This window comes from Ursus maritimus, unplaced genomic scaffold (assembly GCF_017311325.1).
Source record: "Ursus maritimus isolate PB19 unplaced genomic scaffold, ASM1731132v1 scaffold_18, whole genome shotgun sequence".
Taxonomy (NCBI): Eukaryota; Metazoa; Chordata; class Mammalia; order Carnivora; family Ursidae; genus Ursus; species Ursus maritimus.
Window position 1 is genome coordinate 17340433 of NW_024424230.1, and position 15056 is coordinate 17355488.

The 15056-nt window shown below is 49.9% G+C and overlaps 1 protein-coding gene across 1 annotated transcript in view; it reads left to right on the forward strand.

Annotated features, from left to right (window-relative positions):
* Nucleotides 1–447: 447 nt before the first annotated feature.
* Nucleotides 448–15056, forward strand: part of ATP8B1 (ATPase phospholipid transporting 8B1) — a 61764-nt gene continuing 47155 nt past the window's right edge. The window contains exon 1 of the mRNA XM_008705311.2: nt 448–661. Within this exon, the coding sequence (XP_008703533.2) occupies nt 481–661 (181 nt within the window). The 5' untranslated portion in view covers nt 448–480. The remainder of the gene's footprint in view (nt 662–15056) is intronic.

Below are 15056 nucleotides of genomic sequence, written 5' to 3' on the forward strand. Positions count from 1 at the left end.
CAGTGAGACATGCAGTTGCATTAAGACCCATGATGCAAATAAATGTGTGTATGTGTTGGTTTCAAACGGTTTCAGCAAACCGTGCTAACTCTCGCGATGCCTGCTGTACTCTGGTATTTTATCAGCTGTTGCATTTTATTTTAATGTTGGTTTTGAATCCAATTTATTTTGCTGGGTAGAGACTCCCAACTTGAAATTCTACCTTAAAGTTTGTGTATGCTTTAAGAGAAGAGTTTGCAGCTGCATTTTTGTTGTTAATTCTCACTGAAGCATTTAATCCCTAACGGATGCTTTTGTTCTTATTTCCACGATAATTTGAACTTTTGGGTTGCTATTCAGACATCCTTGCTTGTGAGTGAGATAGTGTTCTGCTAAAAGGGCCCTGTAACAGGACGCAGCCAGAATTCAGCCAAACGCTGGGCACGGGTCGTAATTCACTCTGGTTTCTTTTAAACCAGGTGGTTCCAGTTTGCCAGCAGCATGCATTCAGAAAGAGACTCAGAAACGACCTTTGAGGAGGATTCTCAGCCTAATGATGAAGTGGTTCCCTATAGTGACGATGAAACTGAAGATGAGCTTGACGACCAGGGGCCTGCGGTTGAACCGGAACAGAACCGAATCAACAGAGAAGCCGAGGAAACCCGGGAGACCCTCCGAAAAGGTAACCTCACTGGGACTGGACCCTGGGTCTGGTCCATGTCAGCCCCCACGGGGCAGCGGTGACAGGTGCAAAGGCCAGCCGGTCCATGTTACCTGGTCCAGGGGGTCTCTTCCTTCTCTGCGGATGAAGCTGGGAGAACAGTCGCTGGGCTCGGACAAGCACATGTCATCCTCAGCATGCAGGGCTGCTCGACTTACCTGGCCGGGTCAGCCCGGAAAATGGCAAGCGTTGCTTAGCATCTAGTTTTAGAAGGGAGTTGCGTATGGAAGAATTTGCTTGTTCTGCACCCAGGAAGCTTGGCGTTACCATACCTTTTGCTCAGTCATTTGTGACTATGAGGTGGTGTGGGCTCTGCTTGCTAGGAGGGGCCTGTCATACATGCAGCGAATGGTGCCATCTGCCCAGAACTGGGGGAGCTCCGAGGCCGGGTCTGGACCAGAGGCCAGGGCCAGACAGTAATGGTGTTTAGGCTCCGTGTGCCACGTGGTCTCTGTCACTCCCACTCAGCTCTCCCAGGAGTTCTTAAAAATAGCCCTAGACAGTCCGTCATTTAGACTGACAGAGTGTAGCTTACTTTGATGATGAGGCTTTTCCCCCTGCGGCTTTTCTATTTCATTTTCCGATGCTTCTCCCACCCTGGTAAGCAAATGTGATCTTTTCCTGTAGCTGTCCTGCTCCACGAGGAAGCTGTTCTTTTCCTCCTTAGGCCCCAGATTTGCTCCAGATTTCAGGTGGAAAATATTTCTTCCACGGTCCCTAGAATTCCAGCTAAATAGCTTCGGTTTCTCATTTACAGAAATTTCCGCTAAGTTCTGGTTTCTGACTCTTGGGGTATTGTCTCCACAGCCTCGGTCAGAATACCATCTGATTCTATCTGGCTTCCCCAAAGTCTCCGTCACTAGCCCATCTGTCCTCCTAGGTTCCCCTGAAGTTGGCTTCCCTTGCGTCACTCCCCGCTCCCCTCATCTTTCCTGCTGGGTTCTGCTCCCTAGTCTGTGTGGGGTTTTTCAAACCATTTTCACCAGTAGGAAGAGCAACAGGCATGAAATGCCACTCGTGGGATGGTTTCTCCTGCTCTGGCCAGAGGCTGCCTCTCTCCCCCATGAGGGGGGCGCTTGTCCATGGGGGAGAGCACGTGTCCAAACAGGACTCCGCCCACAGTGGGCTCTGAAACCTGGCAGGCCATCGACCCATGTAGACTGTTTGCCGTCCTTGGTTTTCCATAGCAAACATTTAGAACGATCAGAACTTACTGTGGATTTCTGGCTGTAATTTCAGTCTGTTGAGTGTTAAGCGTAAGTGCTTTCTGCCTTGAAGCAGAAGGTACTAAAATCATAATAACTGAGCTAAATTAAAATGGAAACACTGCTAATCTGGACAGGAATGTGGCGTCTGTCCTAACAGGTCCAGGCTGGATGTTGTTCGAAGGGGGATCAAGCCGAAGTAGCCTGACAAGTTAGCAAAGGAGTTCTAGCTGACTGCCCCAGTCCTGAATGCTGTGTTTCTTCCTCATTCCTTCCCCCACTGCACCTCTCAGTTTCCTAGCACAATTTCGGAATTGCTATCATATGTGGCTATCCGATGAGTTGGCAGAGAACCGGCTCCGTGAGGTTCAAGGTGAACTTTGCTGTTGGTGCGGGTGCCGTGCTATCAGATGTGTGGTCCAGGACGCAACAAAGGCCCAGGGTTGGGTGCCTGCAGAAACGTCAGGGAGGCACGTAGTGGGTGGAAACTCTCACCTCTGGTTTTTTCCAACTCCACCTTCATGTCCTGGCACTCAGGGCCCTTTCCTGATCCTTCTGTTTGCAGGTCATCTTCCTTACAGAATTCTACTGTTGAAACAGAGGCCTCGAGGGAGCCCAGACTTGATTTTGGCTCTTCGTAGTCTTTTCCAATGGTGGCTTATATTTTTAGGGGAATCTGGTGGTTCTCATTTCTTTCTTTCCTTTTTTTTTTTTAAAGATTATTTATTTGAGAGAGAGAGCACGAGGCGGGGGGCAGAGGAGAGGGAGAAGCAGACTCCCCACTGAGCAGGGAGCCCGATGCGGGGCTTGATCCCAGGACCCTGAGATCGTGACCTGAGCTGAAGGCAGGCGCTTAACTGACTGAACCTCCCAGGACCCCCCGCCCCATCTTTTTTTTTTTTTTTTTTTGAAGATTTTATTTTATTTATTTTTTTAAAGATTTTATTTATTTATCCGACAGAGATAGAGACAGCCAGCGAGAGAGGGAACACAAGCAGGGGGAGTGGGAGAGGAAGAAGCAGGCTCACAGCGGAGGAGCCTGATGTGGGGCTCGATCCCATAACGCCGGGATCACGCCCTGAGCCGGAGGCAGATGCTTAACCGCTGTGCCACCCAGGCGCCCCTAAGATTTTATTTTTAAGTAATCTCTACACCCAGTGTGAGGCTCAAACACACGACCCCAAGATCAAGAGTCGCATGCTCTACCAACTGAACCAGCCAGGCCCCCCCACCCCTGGTGGTTCTCATTTCTTAAAATTCCTGTCAAATGACCTTGCTTGTGACTTTCAGAAATATTATTCTAACACCTCTGCCTGCCCTTCCCAAACACACAGAGGACATTCAGTAAATGCTAGAACCTCTTTCCCTGCATTCGATTTCTGCCCTGCATGTCCCCAACAGATCGGCTTCCTCCCCTCCTCCCTCACTCCCTCCGTCCCTTCCTTCTCCCTCTGCATCCCTCCTTTTCCCTTTTTATTTATTTTTTATAATCTCACTTGGTCATTTTCCTAATTAATAAGATTGTGTCATTCTGACTTTTTTCATTTTAACCATCCTCTGTCTGTCTTGACATTTTATATGAAGGACAGTTTTCTTCAAAGAAATCAGAGCACGAGTCACTCTGTGAAGGACTGTGGGGCCGAGGAACGCCGGAGGCCATGCCCATCCCAGAGCAGTGCCTAAAAGGGCACGAACCACATTCAGTCCTTTAGCAATATCGTCTGAGCGCAGAAAGCTGGTTATTTATTTATTTATTTTTAAAGATTTTTACGCATTTATTTGAGAGAGAGAATAAGAGAACACAAGTGGGGTGAGGGGCAGAGGGAGAAGCAGTCTCCCTGCGGAGCTGGGAGCCCGACACGGGTCTTGATCCCGGAACCCAGGGACCATGACCTGAGCCAAAGGCAGACACCCAACTGACTGAGCCACCCAGGCGCCCCAGAAAGTTGGTTTCTAGCCCAGCTGAGTTCAGCAAGTGTTTCGAGAGACCCATTCGGAGTGCTGTTCAGTTGAAGGACCTTTAAGGTGTGCGTGAGACTCCGGAGCGAGGGTAAACATGCTGTCAGAATGTGCCGCAGAGGAGATAAACCCGCAGATTTTACTGGAATAGTTTTACCCTTAGTTTACTTGGAGCAAGGACGGGCAAAAACAAATGGGAATGTTTCCCATGCTGTGGGGCCGACCCTCGTTTCCTGCTGAGGACGCGAGAACAGCATATTTCCCAGGGTTTGCCAGATGCTCCAGGGACACACACAGATCTGTGGCCCCTGAGACCAGAAACTCAGGCTTCTTCAACGTCTTCTTGGAGTTTAAGGTTGTCCGTTAGCTTAAACGGATCCAAGAAGTTGAGGCATTAAAGAAACCGGTTTAATTTTATTCAGCCACAGTCTAAAATTCCATGACTCTAGAATGCTGTGGGGTTTTTTAATTTGCCTTTTTTTTTTTTTTTTTTAAACCATCCCACCATCCTGGTGTCCCCTAGGTCAACCCCTTGGGTAATTCTGGGCCAGTCAGGAACCAGTTTCCAGATGAAGTCCTTGGGAATGAGTAAGGGCTCGGGAGAGGTTCCTGGATGAATGCAAACTGGCTCTTTTTTCTGAGCCTGAGGATGAGGACGAAAGCTGTCTCCTGACCCCCTCGGCCACACTGCCTCACCCATTACCTCCCCCGTCTTCCCGCTCTGCTGGCTTACGCACGTCCTCACGGCTTCCCTGTCCTACAGCACGTTTTCCCCTGAATCCTGCCTTCTGCCTTGGGCTGGTGGCCTGTCTCCTGTTCTCATGGCCAGGCTTCTGGAAACCCATTCCTCTAGCACCACATCCTCCCATTCCCCTGGGTTCTTCCCCTCCACGGGCTGCCCACCAGCCCGTGCATAACGCTTTCTTTAAAGTCACCAAGAACCCCTGTGCCAGGCCCAGTGAGCTTTTTGCCATCATATTCCAACCTGTTGTCTCTGGAGCGCTTGACCTTCGTCACAGCCTCTCCTTGGGAGAGCTGACCTCCTCGGCAGGCAGCAACATCCTCTTTTCCCAGCACTCTTCTTGTTTCTCCTTCCTTCTGGAGAATGTTCACATCCGCCTTCATACTCCATTCTCTCTCTACAGGCCTGCCTTCGGCAAGCTGACTCCCGTTAACCTGCTTACCTACCGTATCTCTGTTACTCTGAGAGGCGAGGTGCGTGGTGGGGAAGAGGGGGGACACTGGGTGCAGACTCTGGGCTTCAGCCCTGGCTTTGCCACTTTCTAGCTGTGTGACCTTGAGGAAGGGACTTATCCTCTCTGTGCCTCAGTGTGCCCATCTGTGAAATGGGCATGATATCGGTACCTGCTTCGTTGGGTGCTTGTGCAGATTAAATCAGAAAATCAATGTAAAGGATTTAGGACTGTTTCAGGCACACAGTAAGTGCTCAGTGAATGGTAGCTGTTATCCCCACCACCCCCTCTGGCCAGTTCCTCCCTTCATGGCTTTCATATCAAACTGAAAATGTCTACCCTTCCCCATCATCTCCCCTCTTCTTTCCAGCATCAGACCTTCTTCTTGACCCCCTCTACTTCTTTTGGGGTACTCAGAGTCTCCTGGAACCACCCCCCCCCAGTCTGCAGCTGTGGACTCATTCTTTTAAACAGCTCCTTCTGTCCCCAAATCCAAGTGCGGTGCATGGTTGCAGAGGAGGATGGGATGAAGAATAGTTTGTTTTCCCGGCAATGAGTGTGCCCACATATTGAGGAAATTTGGGGTGATTTAAGGTCACTCCTGCCCCTGCCATCCAATAAGCCTTTCCCATGAACACCGCCTTCTCCAGCCTTTCTGTTTGCAGACCTGTGGTCCCTCATGCCACTCCCACCCCCCTGCTTTCCTAGACCCCAGTGGTTTCTCAGGCGAAGCCTTCCACCTGGTCTCAGGTAGTTCAGCACATCCGCAGGAGGCCAAGGCATCAGTCTCTCCAAACAGAGAAAGCAGAAAACTCTGTTGGTGGAGAAGTTCACCCATGCACACGTGAGACCGCAGGGACAAAGCAAAACCTCGCAGAAAGAGCCCCACTCATGCAGTGACTTGGTCTTGTAATGGGTTGACCTGTGTTTCCGCTCCGAGGGCTGGGACATAGGAGCCTGCCCTGCTTCCTTGTGTAAAAGGCATGCTTGAGCTGCCAAGTGAGAGATGGGGAGGAGCTCATTGGGAGAAGCGAGAGGGGAGGCTGGAGGGTCGTGTCAGGGCACCAGGCTCTGCCTGGCGGGTTGTAGAGGCACGGCGGGCATTTGTGGTTGAACGCATCAGAGTTTCAACACAGGTGTGAATAGGGAATCAGGTGTGTTCTTCAGCGGCCTTCTCTGGGCAAGGAAGGCTTCCTGGAGGTGAGGACCCCTGAGCTGAGTCCTCAGTACGCGTGAGAGGGAAATCAGCCCCATTGGAGTCGGGAGCACGGTACTCTGAGGCAGCGTGAAGGGAGGCTCCAAGGAGCTGAGTGTTCAGGTAACTGCGGGTCATTTTTGGAGCCTAGATGATGAGGGTGGGGCAACAGCCATGCTGGAGTTTGGACCTTCCCCTGAAGGCCCCAGGGAGCCATGTAAGCTTTTTAGGCAGAAAATAACATGGCTAGATGTGCAGTGGCCTCCTGCCATCATGGCTGCTCCATAGCCACGCTTGCTCCTCCCAGTCCAGTCTTCATCGGGGGGAAATGACTTCCCTGCCCTTGGGATCTGACTCCAGCTCCTTCCCTTGGCTGCTCAGGCCCATGTGATCTGGCCCTGTTGTCCTGTCCCAGCCACCTGCCTTTTTCACTGTTCCATCACCTCGTCCTACCCTCAGTTCCTGATTCATGCATACCTCCCCAGCCAGTGACTTTCCATCCACTCTTCCCAGTGCAGCCCCTTCCCTGTGCCTGGCTCCTTCTCATCCTTCAGCTCTCAATGGAGTTGTCACTTCCATAGAGAAGTCTTCTGTGAGCCCCAGCCCTAGCCTGGAGCAGACCCCCAGTTGTATGAACCCCTTGCACTTTCCTTCATATCCCTGAGGGCACTTAGGATTATGTCCTTGGATGACTGTGTGACTCTCTCCCACTAGACTGTTGGCTTCATGAGACTTGGGGCCATGTTTATCCCATGCAAAGCCCAGAAAAGGCACTCAATAAATATGTCAGGAACATGGATTTATTTTAGAAATCCATGTTGGCAATAGCAGGGAGAAGAGAGTAGACAATAATCCAAGTAAGAACTGGTAAGGACCCAAACCAAGATGGCGAGAAGGGTGACAGATCATGATCAGTGTTAGGGATTTGACATTCACAAATCCCATTAGATCCGAGGGTCAAGAGAAACGGAGGCCTGAGTTATACCTTCTGGCTTTAACGCCCCAGTGGATAGTCTAGTTGTCTGTTGCTGCATGAAAAACCACTCCAAACTTATTGGCACAAAGTCATCATCATGGTGTTCACAGATACTGTGAGTCTGGAGTTCAGACAGGACGTGGCAGGGGTGATTTGCTTCTGCTCTAGGATGTCTGGGCCCTCAGCTGTGTGAAGACCTGAACAACCAAAGTGATTTGAACCTCTGGGGCCTGGAATCATCTGGAAGCTTCTACACTCATGTCTGGCACCTGAGCTGGGTAACTCAAAGGCTCAAGTGGGTCTGTAGATGGAAGCATCTCTGCGTGGTTTGGGCTTCTGCCAACACGGCACTGGACTGCAGTGGGAGTGTTCTATGGGGGGGGGGTTGAAGAACCAGCATCCCAAAAGGTCAAGGTCAAAGCAGAAGCTGGTTGCAGAATTCAGGCGACATGCTTGTGCTGAGCATCTCTTTTTTACGGAGAGTCACTGAAGCTAGGTCTGATTCAAGGCAAGGGAGATTCGATGCCCTTTGTTGATGAGGAGGGAGAAGGTCACGTTGCAGGTTGGGAGATACTCTCGCAGTCACCTTTGGAGAGTGCTCTCTGCCTCCGTGGATAACGGAGCCATTGGTAGGGATGTGTAATGCAGGGGGAAGGAGAGAGGGTTGACCTTTTGTAGGTCGAGCAGAGAGGGCTGTTGTTTTGACCCTCACTAGTCCGGGACATCGGTGGGACGTCTCCTTGGGTTGCCGGCACTGGCAGCTAAAAAGATATAATGAAGTGGTAAGAAAGAACATGGAATGAAGCAGCCTTGTGGCTGGGAAATGAGAGCATTTCAGAGTCTTAACCACGAGGTGATGGATGGCACTGAGTTTCAGCTCCCAGACCTCCATCCCCGGGAGGGGAGGTGACGGACTTCTGGGTTTTGCTGCATCACGTAAGTGGCAAGTTCTTAGGGAGAGGGTGACTGCAGGTACTTTAGGGGAGCAGTCTGTCCGGTGAGTACTCGCCCCTCACCCGTCCCATAAGCGCACGCGCACACTCCCACGTGGCACAGCCATCCCCCAGCCCCTGGGCTCCGGGGGGGGGGCGCACACCTGCCCGCCCTGCCTCCCTTTTTGTGCTCGATGTTAGCTGAGACACGGGACTGCTGCGTATCAGAACGAGTTTTGCTTCTACTGCTTTGAAATTGGAGCCACTTCACACAGAGCGTCCAACGTTATTTAGCTTTGGTTTTGTTTTTTTGTTTAAAGCCAAATAATAGCATGAACAGCATCATGTGGGGAATGCTAAGTCACTCACAGAACAGCTTCCGGACGCCTCTGAAGTGTGTGCCCGTGAGCAGCTGGTTCGTTCACATCGAGCTGTTCTTGGACGCAGTCCCCAGAGACCTTTCTTCTTGCCTGGGGTGGGTGGCTCTCTGTACCTGAACATACAAAACTGCATTTCTTTCTTTCATTGCTTAGAGTAAGCTCAAGGCCCATCATGGGGCTTGAACTCATGACCCCGAGATCCAAGAGTCACACGCTCTACCGACTGAGCCAGCCAGGTGCCCCCAAGCTACATCTCTTTAAAACTCTTCTCCCACTCAGAATTTTGTTGTTCATAATTCTGTTCATGGGTGAGATGATCAGTGGTTGGCAGTGCTTAAGATGGAATGTTCAGTCAAGGAAGTTGCCCTCGCTCGGCATGGTTTCAGGTTGCGTGTGGCGGCAACGGGCGAGGTCAGGTGTGTACCTGTTGAAAGTGGTATCCTCCGCGAAGAATCTGGAATTCAGGATGTGGCTCTCTAGAGCGTCTTTGAATTCATTTTTATCTGGGAACCAAACACAGATCGGCTCACTGAGATACGTAACTCCTAGGAAATCCATGAAACGTGCTGGGGGGCTCTATTTTCCACTCAAGGGGATGCATTTTGACTTTTCGATGCATACCCCGTGTGGAAATTCTGCTCTGGCTACTTACTTTTTGTCTCGAAGAAGCTGTAGGCTGCCTTCTACACGTTGGCTCTGTGAATACCACAGTAACTGGCAGCTTAGAGAACGAAGGCTGTGGGGTGTCCCTGCCTGAGTGATTTGTAATGGGGGGGACTGTGCTATCTCGTTTTGTAGAACTTGCTTTCGAGTAATGTCATTTATGGCTGAACCTCAAGCCGGAAGCTCTTGCTCGTGGAGGCCTACGCGGCAGTGGCTTTTCTGAGGGCCCGTTTGAAACCTGCGTCTCTAAAGTAGGTTTTTGATGATAGAAGTCGCCTTAGGGAGACACTTGCACAAACCGGGGGTTCTCAGTCCTGCTGGTGCAACAGAATCTTGTGCGGAGCTTTTAAACTCCCTGGGTGCCTGGGCTCAGTCCCTGGAGATACTGAGAAGGTAGGTCTAGAGTGAGGCAAGGGGAGGATCCATATTTTAAAATGATCCCAGGGTGCCTGGGTGACTCAGTCGGTTAAGCGTCTCCCTTTGGCTCAGGTCATGTTCTCGGTGGTCCTGGGATCGAGCCCCGTGTCGGGCTCCCCGCCCAGTGGGGCGTGGGGGTCTGCTTCTCCCTCTCCCCCTCCCCCCTGCTTGTGCTCTCTCTTTCTTGCTGAAGTAAATAAATAAAATCTGTTTAAAAAAATAAAATGAATCCCACCAGTTTCAGCCTCACATCAGGACAATCCTGTGACTCATCCCCTAACATACCTGCTCCCCAGAGCGAGGTCTCTCTGCTCGCCTCACCGGGGTGCTAATTAATACAGAACCTTGGCTCAGCCCAGACCGGCCAATCAGAATCTGTTAACAAGGTGATTCGTATGCACATTAAGTTTGGAAAGCACCGAGAGAATAAAGATTCTCTGACGGGGAGAGGCGTTTATTTCTAAAGGCAGTCCCAAACTCCAAGTCCTGCCTGCCCCAGACCCCGCGGTGTGTTGCTTGGGTGGTGAGGGGGGGCTCTGGGGAGCACTCGTCACCCTCCATCACCCTCGGGTGGGGGGGGTGGAGGCAGGAGAAAGGCTGAGGAAGAACACTGCTCTTGAGCAGGGGATGACAGCCTCGCCTGCAAATGAGGATCACTGGGGACCTTCGCTGGGCTCAGCCCCGACTAAAGCCAGAATCCCTGGGGCTGGAGCCCTGGGCCTCAGGATGTGATAAAAAGCCCCTCTCGGGGATTCCAGGAGGGTTGAGAGCCGCTCCTCGCACAGTCAGGGCACAGAGGAGTCCATCTGGGGTCTTGTTAAAATGCCATCCTGCTGCCGTGGGTCTGGGGTGCGGCCCGAGAGTCTGCATTTGTCACCAGGTGTTTGGTGACGCAACTTGGTCTCGCTTGGTGGAGCAAGTGCCAAGACCAGGGAGCAAAGCTGTGTGTGTGTGCGCGTGTGGGTGTGGGTGTGTGCGCGTGTGGGTGTGGGTGTGCGCGCGTGTGCGTGTGTGCGCGTGTGCGTGTGCATACCCAAGCAGCAGCATTTGGCCTTTTACTTTGCTTTCATTCCATCCATTTTTGAGCCTTTTGTTTGTTTGTTTGTTTTTGGGGGGAGGGGGTAGAGGGAACAACAGGGCTGAAAGCTACAAACACCACACAAACAAGCAGATGGACACGATCAGTCCGTGACTCCAAACTCTTGCCCGCCCGCAGTTAATGCCTTTCTCACCCTCTCATGAGCTCTCTGACGGCGCCCGCTTTGAGCCGCCTCATCTGCGCACACACGAAGAAACGCAAGGAACTCAAGGCTGTGCAAACCCTCACTCCTCCTTCTGCACCCCTCCCCCGGGGAGGAGGAGCCTGGACAGCCCCCACCCCCACCCCCCGCAGCCGCTTCTCTTCCTGGGTCCTCACCCTCTCTGTCCGGCTCCTTCAGTCTCTCTGTCCTAAAACCACCACCTAATGAGCCCAACCCCCCTTTACTTTCTTAACCAGAGGACACTCCTCTCATTTCCATAAGGGCACCAACGGGATTCTGATCTCCTTCTGATCTCCGCGACACCGGGCATCTTTTGTCCCTGCGCGCTGGGTTGTCGCTGCCTGCTGCGAATGCTCCTGCACTCTCACTTTTGTGACACGGGTTCTCCTGACTTCTCCCCGAGCCTCAGAGTCTCGTCCCTGGATTCCTCCTCTCCGCTGCTGCTTCAGTCTTGTCTGCTCTTAGCTCTGTTTCCTCCACGCTCACTTCCGACGCGATCCATTCACGTTCCTGGTTTCAGTCCACATCTGCAGGTCCAGTACCTTCCAATCTCGATCTCCGCCCTAAACCTCAGCCTGGAGTCCAGATCTGTTTTTGCAGCTCCCGGGTGGTGGTTTCCCCCGACACGTCCTATGGGTGTCTTCCGTTCGCCAGTCCCCCCGACTAGACTCGCACCTCTGTGTCCTCTAGCTCGTCCGCGGCACCTCTGTCCACCTGGTTACCCCAGCTGGCATCCCGGGGTCACCGTTTTCTCATTTTGGCTTCATTTTGATTTCTCATTCTCCCTTGCCCACATTCAGACCATTGTCCTGCGGTTCTTGAATCTGGCTTCTCCATTTCCAGTCCCTTAGTTCTGGCCGAGACTCACATCCACTCTCCCTTCAGTGACCGCAGTGGTCTTCTGCCTCCAGATTTGTTCCCTTCAGATACATCCTGCTCACTGCTGTGAGTGTGACCAGGGTGAACCACGATGTGACCGTGCCGCTCCCGTCTGATGGCTGGACGTTGGAACCCGGGACCCCATAGGCTTCCATCTTTTCCTGTATTGTTCACTCTTGGTTTATTCCCACCCACCGTCCCACTGCCTTTAGAAAAATATTTTTTAAAATAGTAACTACAATGGTATAATGACCATAAGAAAATTAAGCAACTTACATATTGGCTTTATATGTAAATGTATAGAGGGAAGGAATTGAATTGTAAGCATATTGTTTTAAAAGGTAATACATGCATATAGATCTAATTATAGGAGGGAACAGTGAAGATGAGGTCTCCTTCCTTGTCTCCTCTGTCCTTCAGCCATGCGGTTTCCTTTCGCAGAAAGAAACTGATGTCAGTTTCTCAGCTGTTCTTCCAGAGATATACACACACTTGTACGTGCAAAGAATACTTACCCGTGCCCCTGTTTACCTACAGATACATAAACACACCTGTGCCAGTACATGTATATGCGTGCGTCCCTGTTCATTAATTCCGTGTGTCCCATTGCTGAAAGCACGGTATAATAGAGACCCCTGCTTTTGTCCCTTAGTGTAATTAAGATTTTATTTATTGAGAGCAACAGAGAGCATGAGCAGGGGGAGGGGCAGAGGGAGAGAGACAGGTAGACTCCCCACTGAGCGGGGAACCCAATACAGGGCTCCATCCCAGGGCCCTAACCGAGATGACTTGAGCTGAAATCAGACGCTTAACCAACAGAGCCACCCAGGCGCCCCAGCTGCCTTATTCTTTCATGCAGACTGCATAGACTTTTGTCATGTGGATGTTAACTAGCTGCTCATGGTGGCATTTGGGTTGTTTCTAATCTTCCTGATAAACAGGGCTGCATTGAATAGTGCTGAGACGTGTCATCTCTCCTGTGCATGAATATATACATGGGGGGGAAATTCCTAGAAGTGGGATTGCTCCATCAGCCAGTGCATGTGAGTGTGTGTTAAAATCTGATAGATGTAGCCCAGTTGCTGTTCACAGAGACCACTTAAGGGGGCCTGGCCCTCCGCTGTCTTTTCAACCCAGTGTGTCGTCAGATTCTTTCCTCTTCGCCAATATTTTGCCACTGTAGGCTAAAAATTGGTACCACCCCAAAGAACCGCACTTCTTTTTTTTTTTTTTATGAACTCGAGTATCTTTTCACATATTTAAGAATCATTTGAATTTCCCTTCGTATGAAATGTCTATTCATGTCCTTTACCCATTTCTCTCTTCTGTGGGTTGTTGGTTTTCCTTTTTGACATTAAACTTTAGATCTTTTTATTCTGCTGCTTTGTTGTAGTTCGTACCAATCCGTAGCTGTTTGGTTGTTGGCATGTCTATAAGCAAGAATTCAGAAGCAGCAGTAAGGACGAGGGGCCAGGGGAACTTACTTTCTGTATGGCAGCCGTCAAAGGTCTAGGTGATGGTGGGAGTACTCTGAACAGCGTTTGGCAATGTTTAGATGTACTGGACGCTCAGTTACCGAATTTGGGGACGACTTTGAGCCATAGCTGGCTGATGTTGCATGCATATCTGGACACATGCATTGATGGTTTTACATTGTTAGCTGCTATCTTCATACCTTTTAACCAAAGGGACATATGTGCATTTTTTGCTGGAAAATTTATTAATTCTTCTCTTAGTATTTTCAGTCTAGAAAATGGGAGCAAGCTATCTTCTTTTTCTGTAAGGTAGCCTTGTGGTCCAAATGTCTAGTAAAGTTTTCTGTTCCAAGTGAGTAATTCGTAAATGTTTGATCAAAAGGACAAATATTTCCAAGTGCTATTTTGCTGCCCTTCCTAAAGACATACGCTTTGGCGCGGCATTTCTCAAACCATATTAGTAGGTGTTCTGTGATTTTTTAAAAAATGTGCCCGTGGTCACATTAATTTTGAAAAGATTGAATTGAATACAATTAAATAAATTTCTTCTCTGAGCCTTTGACATACCAGTGGGTACACTGAGTTCCAAAAGAGGGATGCAGTACGATATGCTGTCTTTGCAAATGTATTTAACCACAGAACACTGTTTTCACTTTTCTTATGGTCTCCACTTGAAATATTCCTCAAGCAATTAGCACGACACTCAGAGGAGAACCAGGAGAAGACATCAATTTGTCTGCCCTCGACTTATCGGAATTATACCAAACAAGGGACCTTGTTGGAAGTAGGGTTACTGATTATTTGACTGCAATCAGATTTCTAAACTTAACTAGAAAATTCTGTGGTTAAGGTCAGCATGTTGCAGATAAAGACATACTGGTTACTTTCTCCAGTCTCCCTAAGGTGTTATCACAGCGTAAAATTAAGAGACCAAAGGCATTTCTGGTAGACCCTTCACTGCCCGTTTGAGGTGACTAATGTCACCCTTTCTGTCAGAAGTATCCACATCAAAATGGGGTGGGGATGAGGCGTAGTGTGGGACAGACAGAGGAGCCACTGGCTGGGGGACTTAGTTATGAGGGAAATTTCAAGCAAACTGAGGGTTACTGGAGGGGAGGTGAATGGGGGGATGGTCTAACAGGGTGATGGGCTTTAAGGAGGGCACGTGATGGAATGAGTACTGGGTGTTATATACAACTGATAAATCACTGCATTCTACCCCTGAAACTAATAATACGTTATATGTTAACTAAATTGAATTTATTTATTTTTAAGATTTTGTTCATTTATATGAGAGAGAATGTATGAGCGCACGAGCAGGGGGAGGGGCAGAGTGAGAAGCAGACTCCCTGCTTGATCCCAGGACCCCAGGATCATGACCTGAGCCGAAGGCAGACACTTAACCGACTGAGCCACCCAGGCGTCCCAACTAAGTTGAATTTAAATTAAAAATGAAAACAAACAAAAAAGAGCCACGAGGGGGTAGGGGCAATGAATCTAGCTCATTAACTGGGCAGCTTATTCTTTCCTCTTGAGTTTTTCTGAGATTGATTTTTATCCCTTCCCCTTGACCTTTTCTTGCTTCTTGAAGAATCCAGTCTCTTTTCCTTCTCAGCCTTCCTGGGGTTTAGGAACAGCAGCCCGATGAAGTTCTGGGACACTGGTAGCAGGAGGTGTGTTGCAAGCCATCTGCAAGCTAACGTAAACCATTAAAAGCACGTACATTTTCAAGTTATCGTAACATGGAATGGATTCAAGATTACCCTATAAAATACTTTTTTTTTTTTACCTGCTTTTATTTAGATCTCCTATTGAGTGGG